This window comes from Hyperolius riggenbachi, chromosome 5 (genome assembly GCF_040937935.1).
Source record: "Hyperolius riggenbachi isolate aHypRig1 chromosome 5, aHypRig1.pri, whole genome shotgun sequence".
Lineage (NCBI taxonomy): Eukaryota > Metazoa > Chordata > Amphibia > Anura > Hyperoliidae > Hyperolius > Hyperolius riggenbachi.
The window spans coordinates 423791156-423811497 of record NC_090650.1 but is presented as its reverse complement, the minus strand read 5'-3'; the positions used below and the strand labels follow the sequence as shown (position 1 = coordinate 423811497).

Genomic DNA, 20342 nt, shown 5'->3' with positions numbered 1-20342 from the left:
ATCCTGTTTGTCCACTGTGATCGATGGAATTCTCCGTCCTCTATTTTGAAAATGGTCACTACCCTATAACGGCTTCCTGGTCAGAACACTGTTAAACTGTAATATCGCCCACTTGAGCTACAGGGAACCATGGAAATTACCTTGCACATCAGTTGTCCTTTCAGTTATAACTGACATCAACTGATATATAACTGACAGCAACTGATATATCTCATTTCTTGTCAGAACTGGAAGGAATCGTTGTAAGAAGAAAATGGTGAGCTTCTGAGAAGAACTGACAGTGAAGTAAGTACGTAATATTTATTTGCAGGTACATCGTGTATTTATTTTAAATAATTTTACTCGGTTCAGGTTCCCTTTAAGTTTTGAGTCTGGCAGAGGACTGTAGCTTTGTACTTCCCTCCGCCTCCTCTATGCATTCTTCTGCTGGAAGCCTCTTGCTTGTACCGGGAGATAACATCACTTGCCTGAGGTCAGACATTCTTTGCAAGCTGCCTATTACCTGAGCGCTTCAAGCTTGGCTTCCCAGCGAATGAGATTGTTCTCACTTGTAGTAACGTAGTCATACAAAGTCCATGACAATAAAACAAGGGAAAGCTCTATCTACTGTGTCTGGAGCTCCAGTAGAAGGGCCCGCTGTGACCCCAGTGGTGGTGTAGCCCTCAAGCACCATGACTTCATAATAAAAACAGGAGAAGGGCAAGGGCTGTCTTGTAGCCTTGGGGTGTGGTGGGGATGTCTGATGCACATCTGTCTCCCCCAGGAAATCATCGCTCCGTCCCGAAACCTGGCTTGAAAGAGCATGGATAAAACAGCCGCCTATCTTGTCATCGACGGGCCTCTATGCAAGAATATTTTAGGATCAGACACCTGAACAATGAGGCTCATTAATCAAGATGTCTTGAAAGAGCAACACGATAGCTGAGAATGATAAAATAGCATTGGAGAGAGACAACCCCAGTCGGGAAGTCCTTCGTAACATAGGAAGTTCACAGTGACTGGATATGGAGAGGAGGTAAGGATAAACTGTGTGGAAGGGAGAGCAATGCACCATAAGAAGAAAACACAGACACAACGGGAGACCAAAGGGTGCAGCACGTCACAAAGAATATCAAAATAAAAACTCGGTGAAATGAATACTCGCAAAGAGAGGTTGCATGGGGAGAAACCAACCACTGGAAGCAGGTGGAGATGCACAAACCCGACTCCACTCGGGTACCCAGACAGGGTGGTGATGGTCACACTCTTGAAAAACAGCAGTAAGGTCCTGATGTGACCTCAGCCATTTGGTGACCAGACTTAGCCCTCACAAGGAGGAGGAAACAAGCACAAAGGGGGTAAGAAGTGCCCAGGAGTGAATAAAACAAGTAAAAGACAAATTCATATAGATAAATCTAATGAATTTTTAATGAGCACAGTCAACGCATTTCGTGGCTCCTAGCCACTTCCAAAGGCCAAATAAAGTGCTGAAGGGTTTCACAAATCAGGTACAAAGCGCCTCTCAGTTTTATACACTCCTGGGCGCCTCTTACCCCCTTTAAAGTAAAAATGAGGTCTACTCATGTGGTTTCTGGTGCCACTGGACAGACAACCACTCATGGAGCATGAGGACAGATGGGCGTAAAGGTTATCCACTCTCAGTCTACTTTTACATCACCATATCTCTGAGTAGGAGCATTGTAGGATAGGCTACTTTAATAAAAGGGTTGATTACTCAACACCTTCAAGCAAGCCCTCAAAACACACCTCTTTAAGATGGCCTAGCCCCCCCCCCCCCCCCCCCCCACACACACACACCTCAACACTTTACTCTCTTTGCCGAGTACCTATTCCACAGCCCTACCTAGTATGCCCCTCCCTTTAGATTGTAATCCTTTGGCAGCCCCCCCCCCCCCCTTCCGTGTATCCTTCTTGATCTTGGGACCACACCAATGACACCTTTTGCATGGACTAACTCGAATTCCCTGTTTGCATGTATACCCTTGTGCGATGTAATCGTGTGCTACCTCCCTGTCTGACACCCCTTGTTTACATTGTATGTATCCCTATTTATTGTCAAGCACTGCGTAATATTGTGGCGCTTTATAAATACATTCAATAATAATAATTGGTTAAGATGTCTCTTAAAGAGACTCCGTAACAAAAATTGCATCCTGTTTTTTATCATCCTACAAGTTCCAAAAGCTATTCTAATGTGTTCGTGCTTACTGCAGCACTTTGTACTATCACAGTCTCTTTAATAAATCAACTTATCTCTCTCTTGTCAGACTTGTCAGCCTGTGTCTGGAAGGTTGCCAAGTTCTTCAGTGTTGTGGTTCTGCTATGAACTCCCCCTTCCAGGCCCCTCTATGCACACTGCCTGTGTGTTATTTAGATTAGAGCAGCTTCTCTCTTCTCTCTTATCTTTTACAAGCTGGATAAATCGTCCTCTGAGCTGGCTGGGCTTTCACATAGTGAGGAATTACAGACAAGGGCAAAGCTGTTTGTGGGAAGAAAAGAGCAGCCTGAAACTTCAGTGCATGAGAGATGCAGGGGGAAAGAAACACACAAATGATCTCGAGATTCAAAAGGAAGGCTGTATACAGCCCGCTTGTTTATGGATGTATTTTCTATGTGTGGACATACTGTACATCAACCTACTTCCTGTTTTGGTGGCCATTTTGTTTGTTTATAAACAAACTTTTAAAAACTGTTTTAAACCACTTTTATTGCGGCAGGGAGCGGCGAAACTGTGACAGAGGGTAATAGGAGATGTCCCCTAACGCACTGGTATGTTTACTTTTGTGCGATTTTAACAATACAGATTCTCTTTAAAGAAAACCTGTATTGAGAAAAACGGCCCCTGGGGGGTACTCACCTCGGGAGGGGGAAGCCTCCGGATCCTATTGAAGCTTCCCCCGTCGTCCTGCGTCCCATGGGGGTCCAGCTGTGCCCCTACGAACGTCGGCAATGTAAATATTTACCTTCCCGGCTCCAGCGCAGGCGCAGTAGCGGAGCTGCGCTCCGAAGTAGGTGGAAATAGCCGATCTCAGTTGGGTCCGTTCTACTGCGCAGGCACCCGACGGACGGACCCGACGGAGATCGGGTATTTCCGCCTACTTCAGAGCCGAAAGCCGGAACAGCTGGAGCCTGGAAAGGTAAATATTGAACAGGCTGACCGATTTGTCGGGCAGGCTTTGATGGGCTGCAGCGAGACCCCCGTGGGACAGAGGAGGACGGGGGAAGCCTTATTAGGACCCGGAGGCTTCCCCCTCCCGAGGTGAGTGCCCACCAGGGAATTTTTCTTAGTTACAGAGTCTCTTTAAAACTCGTCAGTAGAGAAGCCCTTCCAATCCATCATCTGCCAGATTAGGTTCTCATTGGATAATGCATAGCCATACTGTAGGGGGTCGGGAGAAAATGAGTTGAGGGCTTCTAATGGTCCCCCGCAGACATCCTGTGCCCGCGCAGCCACTCACCGATGCTCCGGCCCGCCTCCGGTTCACTTCTGGAATTTCAGACTTTAAAGTCTGAAAACCACTGCGCCTGCGTTGCCATGTCCTCGCTCTCCTGCTGATGTCACCAGGAGCGTATTGCGCAGGCCCAGTATGGTCTGTGCCTGGGAAGTACGCTCCTGGTGACATCAGTGGGAGCAAAGACACAGCAATACAGGTGCCATGGTTCTCAGACTTGAAAGTCTGAAATTCCAAAAGTGAACCAGAGGCGGGGCCGGAGCATCGGTGAGTGGCTGCGCGGGCACAGGATGTCTGCGGGGGACCATTAGAAGCCCCGGGTAAGTTCAACTCATTTTCCCCCGACCCCCTACAGTGTCCCTTTAAGAGAAACTTATCCTGGACCTATATATACATACATGTAAAGTGGCATCGAATACAACAACAACAACAACAACAACAACAAAAAATGACATGCAAAGCCAATCCCAGTATGCAATCTTGCAGCAGCAAGAAAATAAATAGTTCTCACAAATGGATTGAATCTCTAAACTGAGTCCAAGTCTCCTTCTTATACATGATATACATCTGCACAGTACACCACCAATCACCAGTCATGAGAAATCAGATACACAAACTCACATTAAAAAGTTTACTCTAACGTCTGTTCCATAAGCACATCTTTTGATCTCCGATGTGACCTGTTTCTCAAATACAAACACTGGTCTCATCACAGTCAATGCACAAGGTCCAGCTAAGGGTACCAAGATTGAAAGACCCCCTCCTAGTGAGAACATATGTATTTGTGTATCGTCACCATAAATGTTGAATACATGGAACTTACAACAAAGAAGCAAATACAGGACACCATGGGCCATATGCAATTAGGTTTTTAACCTTAATTTTCTCTTAGGTGATATTTTTACAACGTGCAAATTAAATGCCTTCTATACCACCAGCAAGCAAACAAATGCTTAAAATAATTTTGACAGTACTTTTTCACCTACTTTTGGTACTTTTTCCATTGCAAAGTGCTAAAAATTATTTTAAATCAAATATGAAAAATTAGCTCCTAGGAGAAAAGTGAATTGCGTACGGCCCCATAGGTCCATAACCAAGATAGACTCAATGCAAGACACAGCCTACATGTCCACGACTGCCTCTCATTTCACTGGGGGTTGGTGGTGGACTATGTATTTGTTTAAGAACTTTTTTGGAATTTATGGCGCTCACACTGTTATGGTGACCATACATGGTACAATACAAACAACTGATTTTCCTGTTCATTCAGTCAAAACGATCAAATAGAATGAAAGTAGAAAAGAATCCTTTTTTTATCAAGACAAATAAACAATGATCCCATTTTTTTCAACAGAAATCCAATCTGACATGTTAGAAAATTTTTTATACTCTAACGGAATAAGTGAACAAAATTATCTAATCAAAAAAAAGATTGACTACTAATTTAGACATCCTAATGCTTGCCCACCAAGTAATCCTTGTTGTCTCTTGAAATGCCACATTTATTGCAGCAGGATCCAGAAGTAACAGCCCTGAAAGCCAAAAATAAGATCTGTTCCACTTGATCTCATCTCAATCATGGTCTACATAAACAATTGAAATGCTCTTGCTCAATTACTACTTACTGCCTGCAAAGAACTAGGAAAACAATTCAAATTTTCTGCTGCACATTTTACTTTGCACTTTTCTTCTTGCCAGGTTTATTGAATAAGCCTGAAACAGGTACAAGACATGCTAACGTGTTTGACCTGCCCATGACCGCAGCCTGTTGAGTCTCTTACAAGCAGATGGCAAATTGGCACGGTTTACCGCAGAACATGACTCCCAGCATGCTCCAGTCTACCTTACACAAACTTTTGGTGGAAACCAATCAGGGCCCTCTACCATCTGCAACTTCTGCAAATCCCTCAGGAAATTAATGGGCACCTGTGATTAGCCCATCCACCGATACCAAATATCCAACACAAATTGTAGGATTCAACTACATCTGGTAGCAGGTGACCCAAATCCACGTCCTTATTTGTTCCTGGTGTACAGATGCGAAAGCAGCCAAACAGATGCACTAAAAGGAACACAATGAAAAACAAATGTGGAAAAAAAGAAACAAAAAAAATCGCATTTCTTCCAAACCATGTAAAAAAAAATGAACATTCAACACATTTTTGCTGTTGCTCAAAGCCAAACTCTGCAAAGTACAGTTATAACATCGCTAAATAAAGCCACTGTAGGAATATGAAATACATTTTAGTCTTGATCGTAATGGGTAATTTAGCTTTTGTGAATTTTCCTGTTATTTTCGCAGATACGATTCTGATCGTAATTACAGTTTCATGAGTAACCATGATTTTGCAAGTTACCGTATTTTTCGGACTATAACACGCTCCGGACTATAAGACGCACCTAGGTTTAGAGGACAAAAACTCAGGAAAAAAAAAACATGCTAAACCTGGTGCGTCTATAGTGCAGGGGCGTTTTGTAGACATTTTTTTCCCCCAAGCTGCCTCTGTTCAAGATACACTAACCCCTGCTGTCCCCACTAGCTAGACTAAGTACCCTAATTTACCCCTGATGCCTCCACTAGTTACTACACTACACACTACACTATACCAGTATCACTACACTACATTCAACTAACTCCTGCTTTACCCCCAGTAACATTACACTACTTTAAACTCTTGCTTCCCCCACCAGTAATAACTAACTAACCATTACATCTAAAGGGTGGAGGATCTCACCTATCCAGGTGTCCATTTGGGAATCCGTGCTCTCTGTGTCCTCCTTCTCCAGCTGCTGAGGTGATCCTGATGCAGTGTGCTTCTTGGTGCAGGCCACTCCATGGCAGGGTGGAAGCAGTGTGATCCTCCTGGCATCTTCTCTCTTAATCCCTAGTACTTGCTGCAAGGGGGAAGCCTCATTGTGATCCCAGCATCTTCTTCCTTAATCCCTGGTACTTGCAGGGGTGGGGGCATCCTCAGTGCGATCCGGCAACTCTCGTGATCCGGCAACTTTCAGCGCGATCCAGCAACTTTTCCCCTAACTCCCGGCACTTGTGGCAGGCAGGCTCAGCTCGATCGCAGCACATCCCCTCTGGGTACTTTGGCGGCGGGGCAGAAGAGAGGCAATCCCAGCGCTAGCCGCAGCCACTGTCCGTCCTGATGCCGGTGTACTTCCTTGTTTACCGGCACCCCCTCATGACGTAGGACGCACGTAGTTATGGGGAAAGTTGCTGGGTCGCACCCGCTCACGCTGAGACTATCCGGATCATGCCGGCTCACGCTGAGAGTATCCGGATCGCGCAGAGTTGCCGGCTCACGCTGAGAGTATCCGGATCAGGACGGATCGCGCAGAGTTGCCGGCTCACGCTGAGAGTATCCGGATCAGGCCGGATCGCGCAGAGTTGCCGGCTCACGATGAGAGTATCCGGAACAGGCCGGATTGCGCAGAGTTGCCGGCTCACAATGAGAGTATCCGGGTCGCGCTGAGAGTTGCCCCCACCGCCGAAAGTACCAGGGATTAAGGAATAAGTAAATGGGATCACACTGAGGCTCCCCTCCAGCAAGTAACAGCAGTAGAGGGAGAAGATACCAAGATCGCGCCGAGGCTGCCTCCCCCGCCGCAGATAGCAGAAGTTAAGAGGGGAGATGCCAATACTGCAGGAGGATCAGCTCAGCAGCTGGAGAAGGAGGAAACAGTGCACGGATCGGTAAGACCTTCAGCTTGAATAGGGCACATTCGGACTATAAGACGCAGTGACTTTTCCTCCCCACTTTTGGGGGAGAAAAAGTGCGTCTTATAGTCTGAAAAATACGGTATGTGAAATTACATTAATGGAATGTACTAATCTATTTTTGCTTGAAGAGGAACAGTGGTCAAAGTAATGTAATGAATAAAATTGCTTACTTTTTACAATATAAATTTATAGATTATTTAGTCACTGTTTGCTAAAATATTTCCTCACCCTGATTTACATTCTGAAATGTATCACTGGTGGTGACATTTTTAGTTCTGCCAGGTGATCTGTACGGAATGTTCGTTACTGATAGTTCTATGCACAGAGGGAGATACTGCTTGCTTGGCAGTTGAAAAAAGCTGTTATTTCCCACAATGCAATGAGGTTCACAGACAGGAAACGGTCAGGACCATGGTCATGACATCACACTATGGGAGGGTTTTTGCCAGAATATCAGCCATACATACCCCCTGATGATCTGAAAGGTAAAGATTTCTCATGGAAAAGGGGGTATCAGCTACTGATTGGGACATTCAGTCCTTGGTTAATGTTCCTCTTTAAAGAGGCTATACAGCCTGGAATTACATTTTAGTGTCATAAAATACAGAATACCAAAGGGGTAAAAAAAACAGGTTTACTATAACAGAAGTTCTTTTATATCAGGGTTTACTATATCAGGAGTTACTTCCATATACTTATAATAGGGCTTGGCCGTGACCTGGACATTAGTTTACTATACCCAAATGTTTACTATATCAGAGTTTACTATAATGAGATTATACTGTAATATATTTTTGGTCCAATAATACATCATGTATAACATACTTCAAGTACATATTGTGCTCTCTGCTTGACATTCGGCTTCAAGGAAGAATTCAGAGTTGTGCCAAATAAACAGCATATCCCAGTTATTGCTAAATTTAGAACGAGCCTTCGTCTGTCAGGTGTAATATGTCCATAAATTCCTAGAAAATGAGCGTCTGTAACTCTGTAGCCCTCGCTGACTAATTCCCAAACACTCTTAGTGGGCGTGGCTTATTTCTGCCTCACTGTCGACCTGTCAGCTGAACTGATTGGTAAAGCAGGCTTAAAGGGAACCTGCCGCAACGCCGCAACGCCGTGTTTAAAGAAGCATGCATCGCCATAGACAAACATGGCTTTCTGGGACAACGCAGATCGCCGCAAGTGGACACAGTGCCACAGCGGTAACATAGTTTTGGACCAGCGCCGGACCAGCAACGTGCACAAAGCATGCAAAACTTCAATGGGCTGTGTTTGCATGCGTGATGTAGTGAATTAGCACCATTATCTGTTTTACCTCTCATCTATCTTAAGGTGGCCACACACGATACAATAAAATGATCCGATTTTACAGCAATTCAATGAAAACGATCGTATCTCTCGAAAAAAATTGAAAGCTTTTTTTTCATTCGACTGAAAAATCCGATCTGAATTCCCGTTTTTTTCGATTTAAATCGATCCGGAATGCCAGATATTTTTGTTCAATTTCTCTAAAGATTGTATGGTGTGTGTTGGATTGTAAGTTTATTAATATACACACCCTAGCAATTTTCTCAGAGTTTCCAATAATTTTTATCATAATTGGGGAAAAATTGAACATAGGTGTGTGGTATATTGGTCATATTTTTTAATTTGTTACAATCAGTCAGAAAAATTGATTGCAATTCTTAAATTGAACAGATATTTAAAAAATTGTATGGTGTGTGGCCACCTTTAGGGCTGGTGCACACCAAGAGCGCTTCTGAACGCTTTTAAAAACGCCAGCGCTTTGAAAAGTGCTTGGCTAATGTATTTCAATGAGATGGATCACACCTGAGTGATGTGACTTTCTCTCAAACGCAAACATGGGTCCTGCAGCATTTCTGCTGATTTCTGAGGCGCTTCTGCCTCAATGTTAAGCATAGGAAAGTGGAAAACCACAAGAGTGCTAGATCAGAGCGATTTTCCAGGCGTTTTTGTTACAGAAGCTGTTCAGTTACAGCTTTACTGTAACAAAAAATAACAAACACTACACCAAAACGCTCCAACAATCACCAGGCATGCTTAGAAAATCGCCTAGAAAAATCACTTTAAAAAACTCTGAGCGTTTGTGATTACACTAGCACTTTTTTATTGTGCACTGGCCCTTATTTAGTGAAATATTTCTCCTTGGGCTTGATGCACGCAAGGTCGCTAATATTAGAATAACAGCGTGCACAGACAGCACGTGACAATATTACTGTTACTTCTGGCAGCATACACGCATGCTATTGGCGTAATTAGCGGTACTCGAGTAGCGTGACCATTGCTACGGTAAAGAGCGTTACTTACGGTAACATGCATTAGTAACGCGCATCACCGTATCAACAGTTGCGCTACTTGCATACCACAGGTTGGTATTTAATTATTTATATAGCGCCAACATATTATGCAGCGCTGTACAGAGTATATTGTCTTGTCACTAACTGTCCCTCAGAGGGGATCACAGTCTAGTCTCTACCATAGTCATATGTCTATGTATGTATCGTGTTGTGTATGTATCGTAGTCTAGGGCCAATTTAGGGGGAAGCCAATTAACTTATCTGTATGTTTTTGGGATGTGGGAGGAAACTGGAGTGCCCGGAGGAAACCCACGCAGACACAGGGAGAACATACAAACTCCTTGCAGATGTCGACCTGGCAGATGTTGACCTGGCTAATAGGGCATTATCTGCGTGGAGTTTGTATGCTCTCCTCGTATCTGTGTGGGTTTCCTCTGGCACTCCGGTTTCCTCCCACATCCCAAAAACATACAGATAAGTTAATTGGCTTCCCGCTAAATTGGCCCTAGACTACAATATGTACATACAATACATACATAGACATATGACTATGGTAGGGATTAGATTGTGAGCCCCTCTGAGGGACAGTTAGTGACAAGACAATAGTGCTGCTCGGATACCCCTTTTCAAAATTCGGATTGGATTCGGATCCGGATACCCAGATATCCGATCAGGGGGTCGGATATCCGAGTTCAAAATTTTCTGATCCGAATCGGATATCCGACCTCAGTATCCGGGGTATCCGGGCGGATTCGGATATCTGGATAGAAAAACCGGAAGTGGCCTTCAAATTGCTTTAAAAACGTGTTTTTTTAGGGTAAATAAGGCATGTGGCATCATTATTTTTTAAAGGGTAACACTAATTGATGATGTGGGGACTTAACATTCCCCCCCCCCCCCCCCCAAAAAAAAATGGCTGTCAATTAACATCAGGCCTAGGTTCCAGACAGCGGTCGTGCAGCCCACATTGTGTCCAAAGTCCAACCGCACAACTGAGACATGGCAGCCAAAAATTACGCAGCAATTGTGTTTTGGGTTAAATATAGGTGGTATCAGCACAGCAGCAGTGGCCTGTGGTACCCTGGTGGTGGGAGCAGCAAAGGCAGCAGGAGCAGGGCAATGCAGCAGCAGCAGCAGGTGTAACGTCTGCTAGGAGCATGCCGGACGTGGCACTTGGCAGTGGCACTTGGCATGTGGCACTTGGCATGTGGCACTTGGCATGTGGCACTTTGCACTTTGCATGTGGCACTTTGCACTTTGCATGTGCCAAGTGCCACGTGCCACTTCCACGTGCAAAGTGCTAAGTGCCACGTGCTAAGTGCCACATGCTAAGTGCCACGTTACACGTGCCAAGTGCCACGTTACACGTGCCGAGGGCCACGTGCCAAGTGCCACATGCCGGGTGACAGTCAGACAGCAGAGGAGAAGACACTAACTGTCACACTGGCACTGCTCAGCAGCACAGCAGTTCTGTACTAAGCTAACACAGTAGTACTAATACTCTAACAACTACTACAAACTACTACTAGCTTTACAAATGTTATTGTATTGTATTGTATTGTATACTAGCACTGACTGCATTACTACAGTACTAACTACACAAATAACACTGTAATCCTATTCCCTAACTAACCTATACTGTAGCTAAGGTTAGCTGGCCAGCAGGCAGGGGCTGGCCTGGTGGTCTGTGCACAGGCTCAGCACACACACAGACACATAGCAGCTGCAGCAGCCCTGCAGCACACACTCTGACTGTCACACAATGAAATCAAGCTAATTAACAATACAACAATAGTGTAGTGATAGTGAAGGGGTTAATCAATGAACAGCTTTAGGTTTATCACTGTGTACAGCACTTGCTAGGCCAGCAGCACTGGAGCATGTCTCTCAGTGAGCATTCACAAGCACGGTTTGTTACTAAGTTGTTTCGGAAGCCCACAGACCGCAACAATCTATTGCGGTCTGACAGCCATCACCCCAGACATGTGGTTAAAGCCATACCAAGGGGGCAGTTCCTCAGGGCCAGACGTATCTGCACCAGAGACGAGGACTATTTGAAGGCTGGTCAAGAGTTGACCGCCAAGTTTGCACTGAAAGGTTACAACTCACACCACCTTGCAACGGTCAATAATGAAGTGAGGGCACTAAGTAGGTCCACTTTGCACAATGCCCATACCAAACAGCAGAAAGGGGTCCCTTTTGTCATGAATTTGGGTAAAAACACGGAGTTGATTAAGAAAACTGTACGGAGGTTCTGGCCAATGTTGAGAAATGACAGTGAGCTAGGGTCATTGTTCAGAGAGGAGCCTCTTTTCTCTATAAGAAGAGGCAGGACTGTATATGACAGGGTAAGACGCACTGACACTTCCCCTAATGATGTAAACATAACCACAAGGAGGGCGGGGACCTACCCATGCCTTAATTGCAATGTATGTAGTGGTATCATCAAAGGGGAAAAAATTGGACACCCACACACAGGCCGAGAAGTCCGCATTAAAGGTAGGCACTATTGCTCCACTACATGGGTGTTATACGGGCTGAAGTGCCCGTGTGGACTCAGTGTTGTGGGAGAAACTACCAGAACAGTTAGGACCCGCATACAAGAACATAAAAGGGCCATTACTAGATACCCTGAAGGTGAACGAAAAAGTTACGACACCTCAGTGGCTAGGCACTTCTTTGCAGCGGGCCATAATGCCGCACAATTAAGGTGGTGTGTGTTGGAGGCTGTAGCCTTATCCAAAAGAGGGGGAAACCCGGAAAAATTGTTAAAACAACGTGAAGCGAGGTGGATCCATGAATTGGATGTAGTGACCCCAAGGGGTATGAATGAAAGATTGCCTCTAAAATGTTTTTTATGACAAGTTTGTTATGACATGTCCTTTATAAACATGTTGTTTATAATATGTACCGCACAGGATATGATTTTAGATTATAGGCTTGGTATGTTGTTGATTGGTATATGCATTAGCTATAACCTCATGTTTTTTCACAGGTTGTTCTGTGGCAGTCCTTGAGGGGAAGTGCCAGAACGTACGGTCAATCCAGATTGATGTTTTATTGGTAGCCAAATTGGAGTGCCATATGACCAGTTTGTTTACATGAATGGGATAATATCTCGTTGGAACTATGTACTATGGACTAATGGGTTAAAGGATTTGGGGGTGGAGCTGATAAGGGTGTGGCTGCTCACACCTGTTTGTGTATATATATGTGGTTGTACACATTTCACTGTTGTTATACACCTGATGAAGGATTAATGATCCGTAACATGTAGTGTTTTGTTCGCCTAATACACAGCAAGATTTGCAGAGCCAGTGGTGTGCCGTCTCTTTTCTACTTCTGATGCTACAAGACAATACACTCTGTGCAGAGCTGTGGAAGATGTCGGTGCTATTATAAATACTAAATAATAATTTTCAGCAAACAGTAGCAAAACTGCAGAGTGAATACAGCACACACGGCAACTTTACCAGTACTTATGCCAGTTAGGTACTGTGCATTGCCCAAGTAGCGCACCATGCGTTGCCAAGGTATTGCACGTTACACAAGTAGCTACCTAGGTAATGTAGTGGGTAAATATTTTTACTTAACTAAATATATTTATGTATATTTGTTAATGCAGGATTGGTCAGTTTTATATTCTTAGAACTTGCTAGTTGCTACGGTGAATTGAGTACAAAATGTTCAGCTACCCCCAGAATGTAACAGAAGTACCCCCTGGGGTATGTGTACCACATGCTGAGAAGGCAGGTATATGAACACTTGACCCTCATAAATAAAAAAACAAGAATATTAAAGAACGGCTGGATATTATTATACGCTACATTAAAGTTCTGCTCCAAGATGCACAACTTTTCGCTTAACAGTGTCAGTCCCTTTCCCTCCTTCTTTCTGTCTCTTCCTCTCTCTCTAACTCTGTCTCTGTCTCTCTCTCCCTCCCTCTCTGTCTTCTGCTCTGTCTCTCCCTCTCTCTCTCTCATGGCCTCTCTCTCTCTGTCTCACTCTGTCTCTCTCTGTGTTTCTCTCTCTCTCTCTGTCTCTCTCTCTCTCTGTCTCTCTCTCTCTCTTTCTTTTGCTCTGTCTTTCTCTTTCTTGCTCTCTCTGTCTCTTTCTCTATCTTTTGCTCTTTCTCTCTGTGTGTCTTGCTCTGTCTCCCTCTTTTGCTCTGCCTCTCTCCCTCTTGCTCTCTGTCTTGCCCTCTCTCTCTCTCTCTCTCTCTCTCCCTCCCTCTCTTGTTCTGCCTCTCTCTCTCTCTTGCCCCCCCCCCCTCTCTCTCTCTCTCTCTCTCCCCCTCTCTCTCTTGCTCTGCCTCTCTCTCTTGCCCTCTGTCTTGCCCTCTCTCTCTCTCTCTCTCCCTCCCTCTCCCTCCCTCTCTTGTTCTGCCTTCTGCCTCTCTCTCTCTCTCTCTCTCTCTCTCTCTCTCTCTTGCTCTCTGTCTTGCCCCCCCTCTCTCTCTCTCTCCCCCTCTCTCTCTTGCTCTGCCTCTCTCTCTTGCCCTCTGTCTTGCCCTCTCTCTCTCTCTCTCCCTCTCTCTCTCTCTCTCCCTCCCTCTCTTGTTCTGCCTTCTGCCTCTCTCTCTCTCTCTCTCTCTCTCTCTCTCTCTCTCTCTCTCTTGCTCTCTGTCTTGCCCTCTCTCTCTCCCTCTCTTGCTTTGCCTCTCTCTCTCTTGCTCTCTGTCTAGCCCTCTCTCTCCCCCTCCCCCTCTCTTGCTCTGCCTCTCTCTCTCTTGCTCTCTGTCTTGCCCCCTCTCTCTCTCTCTCTCCCTCCCTCTCCCTCCCTCTCTTGTTCTGCCTTCTGCCTCTCTCTCTCTCTCTCTCTCTCTCTCTCTCTCTCTCTCTCTCTTGCTCTCTGTCTTGCCCCCCCTCTCTCTCTCTCTCCCCCTCTCTCTCTTGCTCTGCCTCTCTCTCTTGCCCTCTGTCTTGCCCTCTCTCTCTCTCTCTCCCTCTCTCTCTCTCTCTCCCTCCCTCTCTTGTTCTGCCTTCTGCCTCTCTCTCTCTCTCTCTCTCTCTCTCTCTCTCTCTCTCTCTCTCTCTCTCTCTCTCTCTCTCTCTCTCTCTCTCTTGCTCTCTGTCTTGCCCCCCTCTCTCTCTCTCTCCCCCTCTCTCTCTTGCTTTGCCTCTCTCTCTCTTGCTCTCTGTCTAGCCCTCTCTCTCCCCCTCCCCCTCTCTTGCTCTGCCTCTCTCTCTCTTGCTCTCTGTCTTGCCCTCTCTCTCTCCCTCTCTTGCTTTGCCTCTCTCTCTCTTGCTCTCTGTCTAGCCCTCTCTCTCCCCCTCCCCCTCTCTTGCTCTGCCTCTCTCTCTCTTGCTCTCTGTCTTGCCCCCTCTCTCTCTCTCTCTCTCTTTTTCTCTCTTTCTCTGTCTCTCCCTCTCTCTTGCTCTATCTCTCCCTCTCTCTCTCTCTCTCCTCGGTTTACATTCTCTGCCACGTGTGTTGAGCCAGACCCAAGCACTCTCAGCTGCTGCAGGCTCCAACACTCACGCTGCTTTTTGCACGGTGTAAGCTATCGCTGTCAAAGCTGCCAGAAAGGGGGGTGGGGGAAGTTTTCATACATCTTGAGTCTTATTTCATCAAATTTGTTTTGTTTTTAACTCTACACTGGTAGTTACAAGAGTAGTCTTTGCCTCGCCAGGTGTTCCCACCTGGTGTTAGGGGACCAGAAATCCCAGCATGCCTTGCCAAACCCCTTCCTAAAAGATGGCAGACACTGCATCACCAACGCCTCTGTAACTTATATGAAACACAACTTTTTTTATATAGAGAGAATTGAAAGCACTGCGATAATCGCACAACAGCCGAGATCTACCAGATATTCAGGAACCGTAGATCAGAAAAGTCATGGGCCAATTCAATGATGCTCAGCCTCAGATGTGTTTAAAAAAAACAAAAAAAAAAAAGTTCTTAAAAACCACTTTGAAATACCTCTTTAGACCAGAATTAGTGAATGTACATCGTTCCGTGCCGTGTGACTGTTCAACCCATGTGACTGTTCAACAAGCAGTGTAGCACTACAAGTAGCAGCATGCACTGCCCAACTTATAATTGAAAATTTGCTACCTCATTAGATGTTGAAGAACTACTAAATCCAGCATTTCCTGTTGCTTTACCATCTCAATGCAGAATGAGGCTCAACAGCTATTAAATACTATGTGCAGATTGTGTAGGAAAGCTCTCGTACAACATGGAGGTGGTAAAACCGGTCAGTGATTGGCCAATCAAAGTTGAAGGTGTATACCATGATTTATTCTTGCACCTCCTCGAGGACTGAAGAAATAAGTCCGCTCTTAATCAATTTAGAATGCTGAGCTGATCACTCAAGACGAATGCAAAGAAAACTGGATGAAATTGTCAGTGGTTTCCCTGAGCAACCAGTAAGATCTAAACCGTGAAATGAAATCACGTTTGGATTGGATTGGATGCTCTTGGTATCTGCTTCACTTTCCTTTGCACCCGTCTTGATAAATTTGACTCGATGGAGCTTATTTATTGAGACTGGCGTAGAGAAAACACAGATGTCACCTGGTGCAACCAATCAGGTTTGAGCGGTTCAAGGAAACAAAGATTCTGATTGGCTGCTTTGAGCAACTGCTTCACTATTGGTCTAAGTTCTTCTGCACCTGTCTTGATAAATATCCCTGCTGAATCCCAAGTCGGCTATACAACATTAGATGCGTGGTAGCGTCTGTAAAGCAATCGATATTTACAGAAAAAGCAATCATTTCACTGGCGCCTTGCCCTTTTAGTGAAACTCTTGACTAATTTTGACACTACTGCTAGCTTTCTTCCTCTCGGGGCAGTACAAAGCTACGCAGCTCTCAATCGCGCACCCTCCCCCCTACCATTGTCATAGTCTATCATCCAAAGAACAATGATCTCCGGTACATACTTGACAATTGGATTTAAAAATTGTTTCAATACATTCTTCTTACAATGCATTTTTTTTTCCAATTTAAGGTCTAATCTGTTGAAAGGATACCCGAAGTGACATGTGACATGATGAGATAGACATGTGTATGTACAGTGCCTAGCACACAAATAACTATGCTGTGTTCCTTTTTTTCTTTCTCTGTCTGAACGAGTTAAATATCAGGTATGTAAGTGGCTGACTCAGTCCTGACTCAGACAGGAAGTGACTACAGTGTGACCTTCACTGATAAGAAATTCCAACTATAAAGCACTTTCCTAGCAGAAAATGGCTTCTGAGAGCAAGAAAGAGATAAAAAGGGGAAATTCTTATCAGTGAGGGTCACACTGTAGTAGTCACTTCCTGTCTGAGTCAGGACTGAGTTAGCCACATACCTGATATTTAACTCTTTCAGGCAGAAAAAGAAAAAAAGGAACACAGCATAGTTATTTGTGTGCTAGGCACTGCCCATACACATATCTATCTCATCATGTCACTTCGGGTATCCTTTAAGCATTCAATAGTGCATGGCCAGCTTAAAGCAAACCTGAAACAAAAAAAACCCTGTATGATATAATGAATTGTCTGTGCTGTACGAATCATGAATAGAACATTAGTAGCAAATAAAAGAGTCTAATTTCTATTTTCAATTATATAGCTTTTTTATAACATTGCATCATTCTGTCACATTTGCAGTTTTAAAACCACACTATGTCTTTTTTGTTTCAATCATTTTTATTGGGTTTTGTAAAATAAGCAGCTTACAGGAAATACATAAGCAGAGTGTAAATTTAAACATAACGGAAACTGTTATTGCAAGCAAGGGTGGACAAAAATCACACCTAACAGATATGTTATTTAACATGTTGCAAACACAAAATGGATAGTTACTGGTGTTAGTGGTAAGGCCAATAAACGAGAGCGTTTCTACCCCAATGATATTCATGGGGGAAACAGCTGTTGTGAATATAAATGCAGTAAAAATATCCCTTGCCCATGCATTAACCAAACAATTTGGCTGGGCAAGAGCTTATTTTATAGATTTATTGACTTAAGCCAGTGTATCCTGTCTCCCAGCGGAGACACTATGGGCTTGATTCACAAAGCGGTGCTAACCTACTTAGCACGTCTAAAGTCTTTAGACGCGCTAACCAGGGTGCTAAGTAGGTTAGCACTGGATTTCTCAATCAGATCACGCGCTAACTTTGCGCGCGTAAAGTTTTACGCGCGCAAAGTTTTACGCGCGCTAAGTCCCATAGGCTTTAATGGGCACTTCGCGCGGTGCGCCCTGCGCTCTGTGCAGTACGCGTGTAAAGTTTTACGCGCATAAAGTTTTGCGCGCGTAAAGTTTTATGCGCGAAAAGCTTGTTTAGACGTGCTAAGGGGGTTTTCACAGGCGTGCTAACAGTTAGCACCGCTTTGTGAATCAAGCCCTATGTCTTTTAATCTGTAAAACAAAGCAGAAACAATGAGCCTTTGAACTTTCCTGCAGTAAAACCTTATCTCAAGCTGTCTCTCGCTGTTTCTTAGCAGTTTAAGTGCTTCAGAAAACAGGTCTGTCTTTGACCCAAGTCAAGCTCAGAGAAGCTCTTTCGCATAGATAACTGAGGTTTTTTAACTCTTCCTGTACTGGAAAACAATATGAGACTCTTTTCTTTGTGAGTAATGTGCTATTTCTTAGCTATACTACACATACAATTCATTATCTCATAAGTTTATTTTCACTTCAGGTTTGCTTTAAGTCAAGTGCAGAGTTCAGTAACCCACGGCAACTACATCTTCATTTCTCTTCTTTTTAAAAAAAAAATGACAACTGAGCTGAGAGGTATATGGAGGCTGCCATATTTAATACCAGTTGCCTGGCAGATCTGCTGATTCATCTGGCATCAGTAGTGCCACCCACCTGAAACAAGCATGCAGCTAATCTTGTCAGATTTTTCTCAAAAACATCTCACCTACATGCTTGTTTAGGGTCTAAGGCTAAAGGTATTACAGGCAGAGGATCAGCAGGACAGCCAGGCAATCTGCATTGTTTAATATTACATACGTATGTCACCCCCATATCCCTCTCACTTCAACCTCCCCTTACAGCCAGCAAAAAGCGGATTTCAGCTTTGCCGTGAGTTGCAGCAGCTCGCTCTCTGCCATGTGTCACAAATTCAATAAATATGAAATAAAGTTTTCCGACCACATAGTACATTTCCCACCGATGCAATCATCTCAACTAATTCATCATTCCGCACTCAGAAGAAAAAAAGTCTGCAAGTCCCTTTAAAAGAGTTTCCTGCAGCCCTCCACTGTGTGCATGCAGCCCTTCATAATCTCACGTCAACTCTTTGAAAACTTTTGAAACTTTTCCGATCTCTCACGCCGGCCCCATTGTCTTCCCCTGTGGGCTCACCTGACAGATGGTGCTTGCTGTGAGAATCCAATGCAGGAGGCGCCTCATCACTAGGTACGGCTGGTAAAGGCATTGATCGAAGGAAGGTGGTGTCCACCGTGGGGGGCAGAATCAGAGATGGGCACAGGGGTGAAGAAGGAGCGAGCAGTCCCAGCTGGTCCATACATAGAGGCAGTGGATGATGTGCTTTTGTCTCAGTCTTTTTTAAAAAAGACAAGGAGTGACGTCAGGGGCTGGAAGACAAGCCCTAGATTTTCCCTCCTGAGAGTGTCTGCCTCATTCTCCTCCCCACCTCCCTTCCATGCACTGTACTCTGAGCTCTGTCTGATGAGGGATCTGCTGAGGTACAGCCAAAGCATGGCTGATGATGATGACAATCCATCCATCCACTTACTAAGAGTTTGTTTTGGAAAGCAGTGCTGCCAGCAGCAATCTCTGCTATCTGCTAGTCATTAATGTATGGGCCATACCAAACAGGGAGTGACAGGCGGGGGAAAATATTTACTGTATTCCTCCAGCTCTGTAACCGCCAGCAGTCCCGAGACCGATGCTGGGACGGGACACAGACGGAGGTAATAAAAGCACTTTAGTCATTCTGTCCTATAAACCGCTACTAGAAAAAGCAAGGAGTGCAATTCTAAAGTATGATGAAGTTCACTCTCTAAAGTTAGCCATGCTTTTTCACTTTCTCGCGGAAAGGGTGAAAACAGCCTAAGATCAGGTATGCCAATATTTTGGGGATTTTACTCTTGGAACTGGATATGGGACAATTGTAGAACTGTATTGTTTATACAGGACGATATCTTCTGCACAACCCAACCTAAGTGACCACCGCTGTTTAAAGTGATTAACCCCTCTGGCAGGCCCGGATTTACCTCACAGGAGCCTATGGGCACAGATGTTTTGGCACACTAGAGTTTGCCCTCCATGCAGAGGCGTATCTAGAGGGGTGCAGGCATGACTTGTGCCATGGGCGCCACAGCACCATGGGCGTCATGGCTGCCTCCTCCTCCCTCGTGCTCCACCACCATACTGAGGGATGCCTCTCAGGCATTTGTACCTGCTCTTATACTGGAGGATATCTCTCACTACCTATACTGGGGGGGGGGGGGGGTACTTATACTGAAGGGAACCTCTCATTACCTATACTGAGGGACTACTTATACTGGGGGGATACCTCTTACCACGTATGCTAAAGAAGGCTACTTATACTGGGTAGACTTCTCTAACTACATATACTGGGAGGGCAATGTAAACATGGGTCTACTTATACTGGGTGAAGTACCTCTGGCTACCTATACTAGGGTGCTACCTCTGGTTACTTTTACTTGGGGGTTAACTCTAGCAACCTATACTGGGGAGACTTGTATCATTGCAAGAAAAGAAGCTGTTATTATGGGACAAAGTGGTCTGATGGGGGAGGGGGCACAATTTCAGTGTTTGCCATAGGCGCTATGTCACCCAGATACGCCCCTGCCTCTATGAACCTACAAACCCTAAACCGGACTACAAGTGTGCTGGCTGGCCCAGTTGT

The 20342-nt window shown here is 44.9% G+C and overlaps 1 protein-coding gene across 1 annotated transcript in view; it reads right to left on the bottom strand.

Moving 5' to 3' along the window:
• The window catches only part of CCN4 (cellular communication network factor 4), a 140026-nt gene extending 121051 nt beyond the window's left edge, over positions 1-18975 (bottom strand). The window contains exon 1 of the mRNA XM_068234953.1: positions 18809-18975. Within this exon, the coding sequence (XP_068091054.1) occupies positions 18809-18856 (48 nt within the window). The 5' untranslated portion in view covers positions 18857-18975. The remainder of the gene's footprint in view (positions 1-18808) is intronic.
• Positions 18976-20342: the final 1367 nt, after the last annotated feature.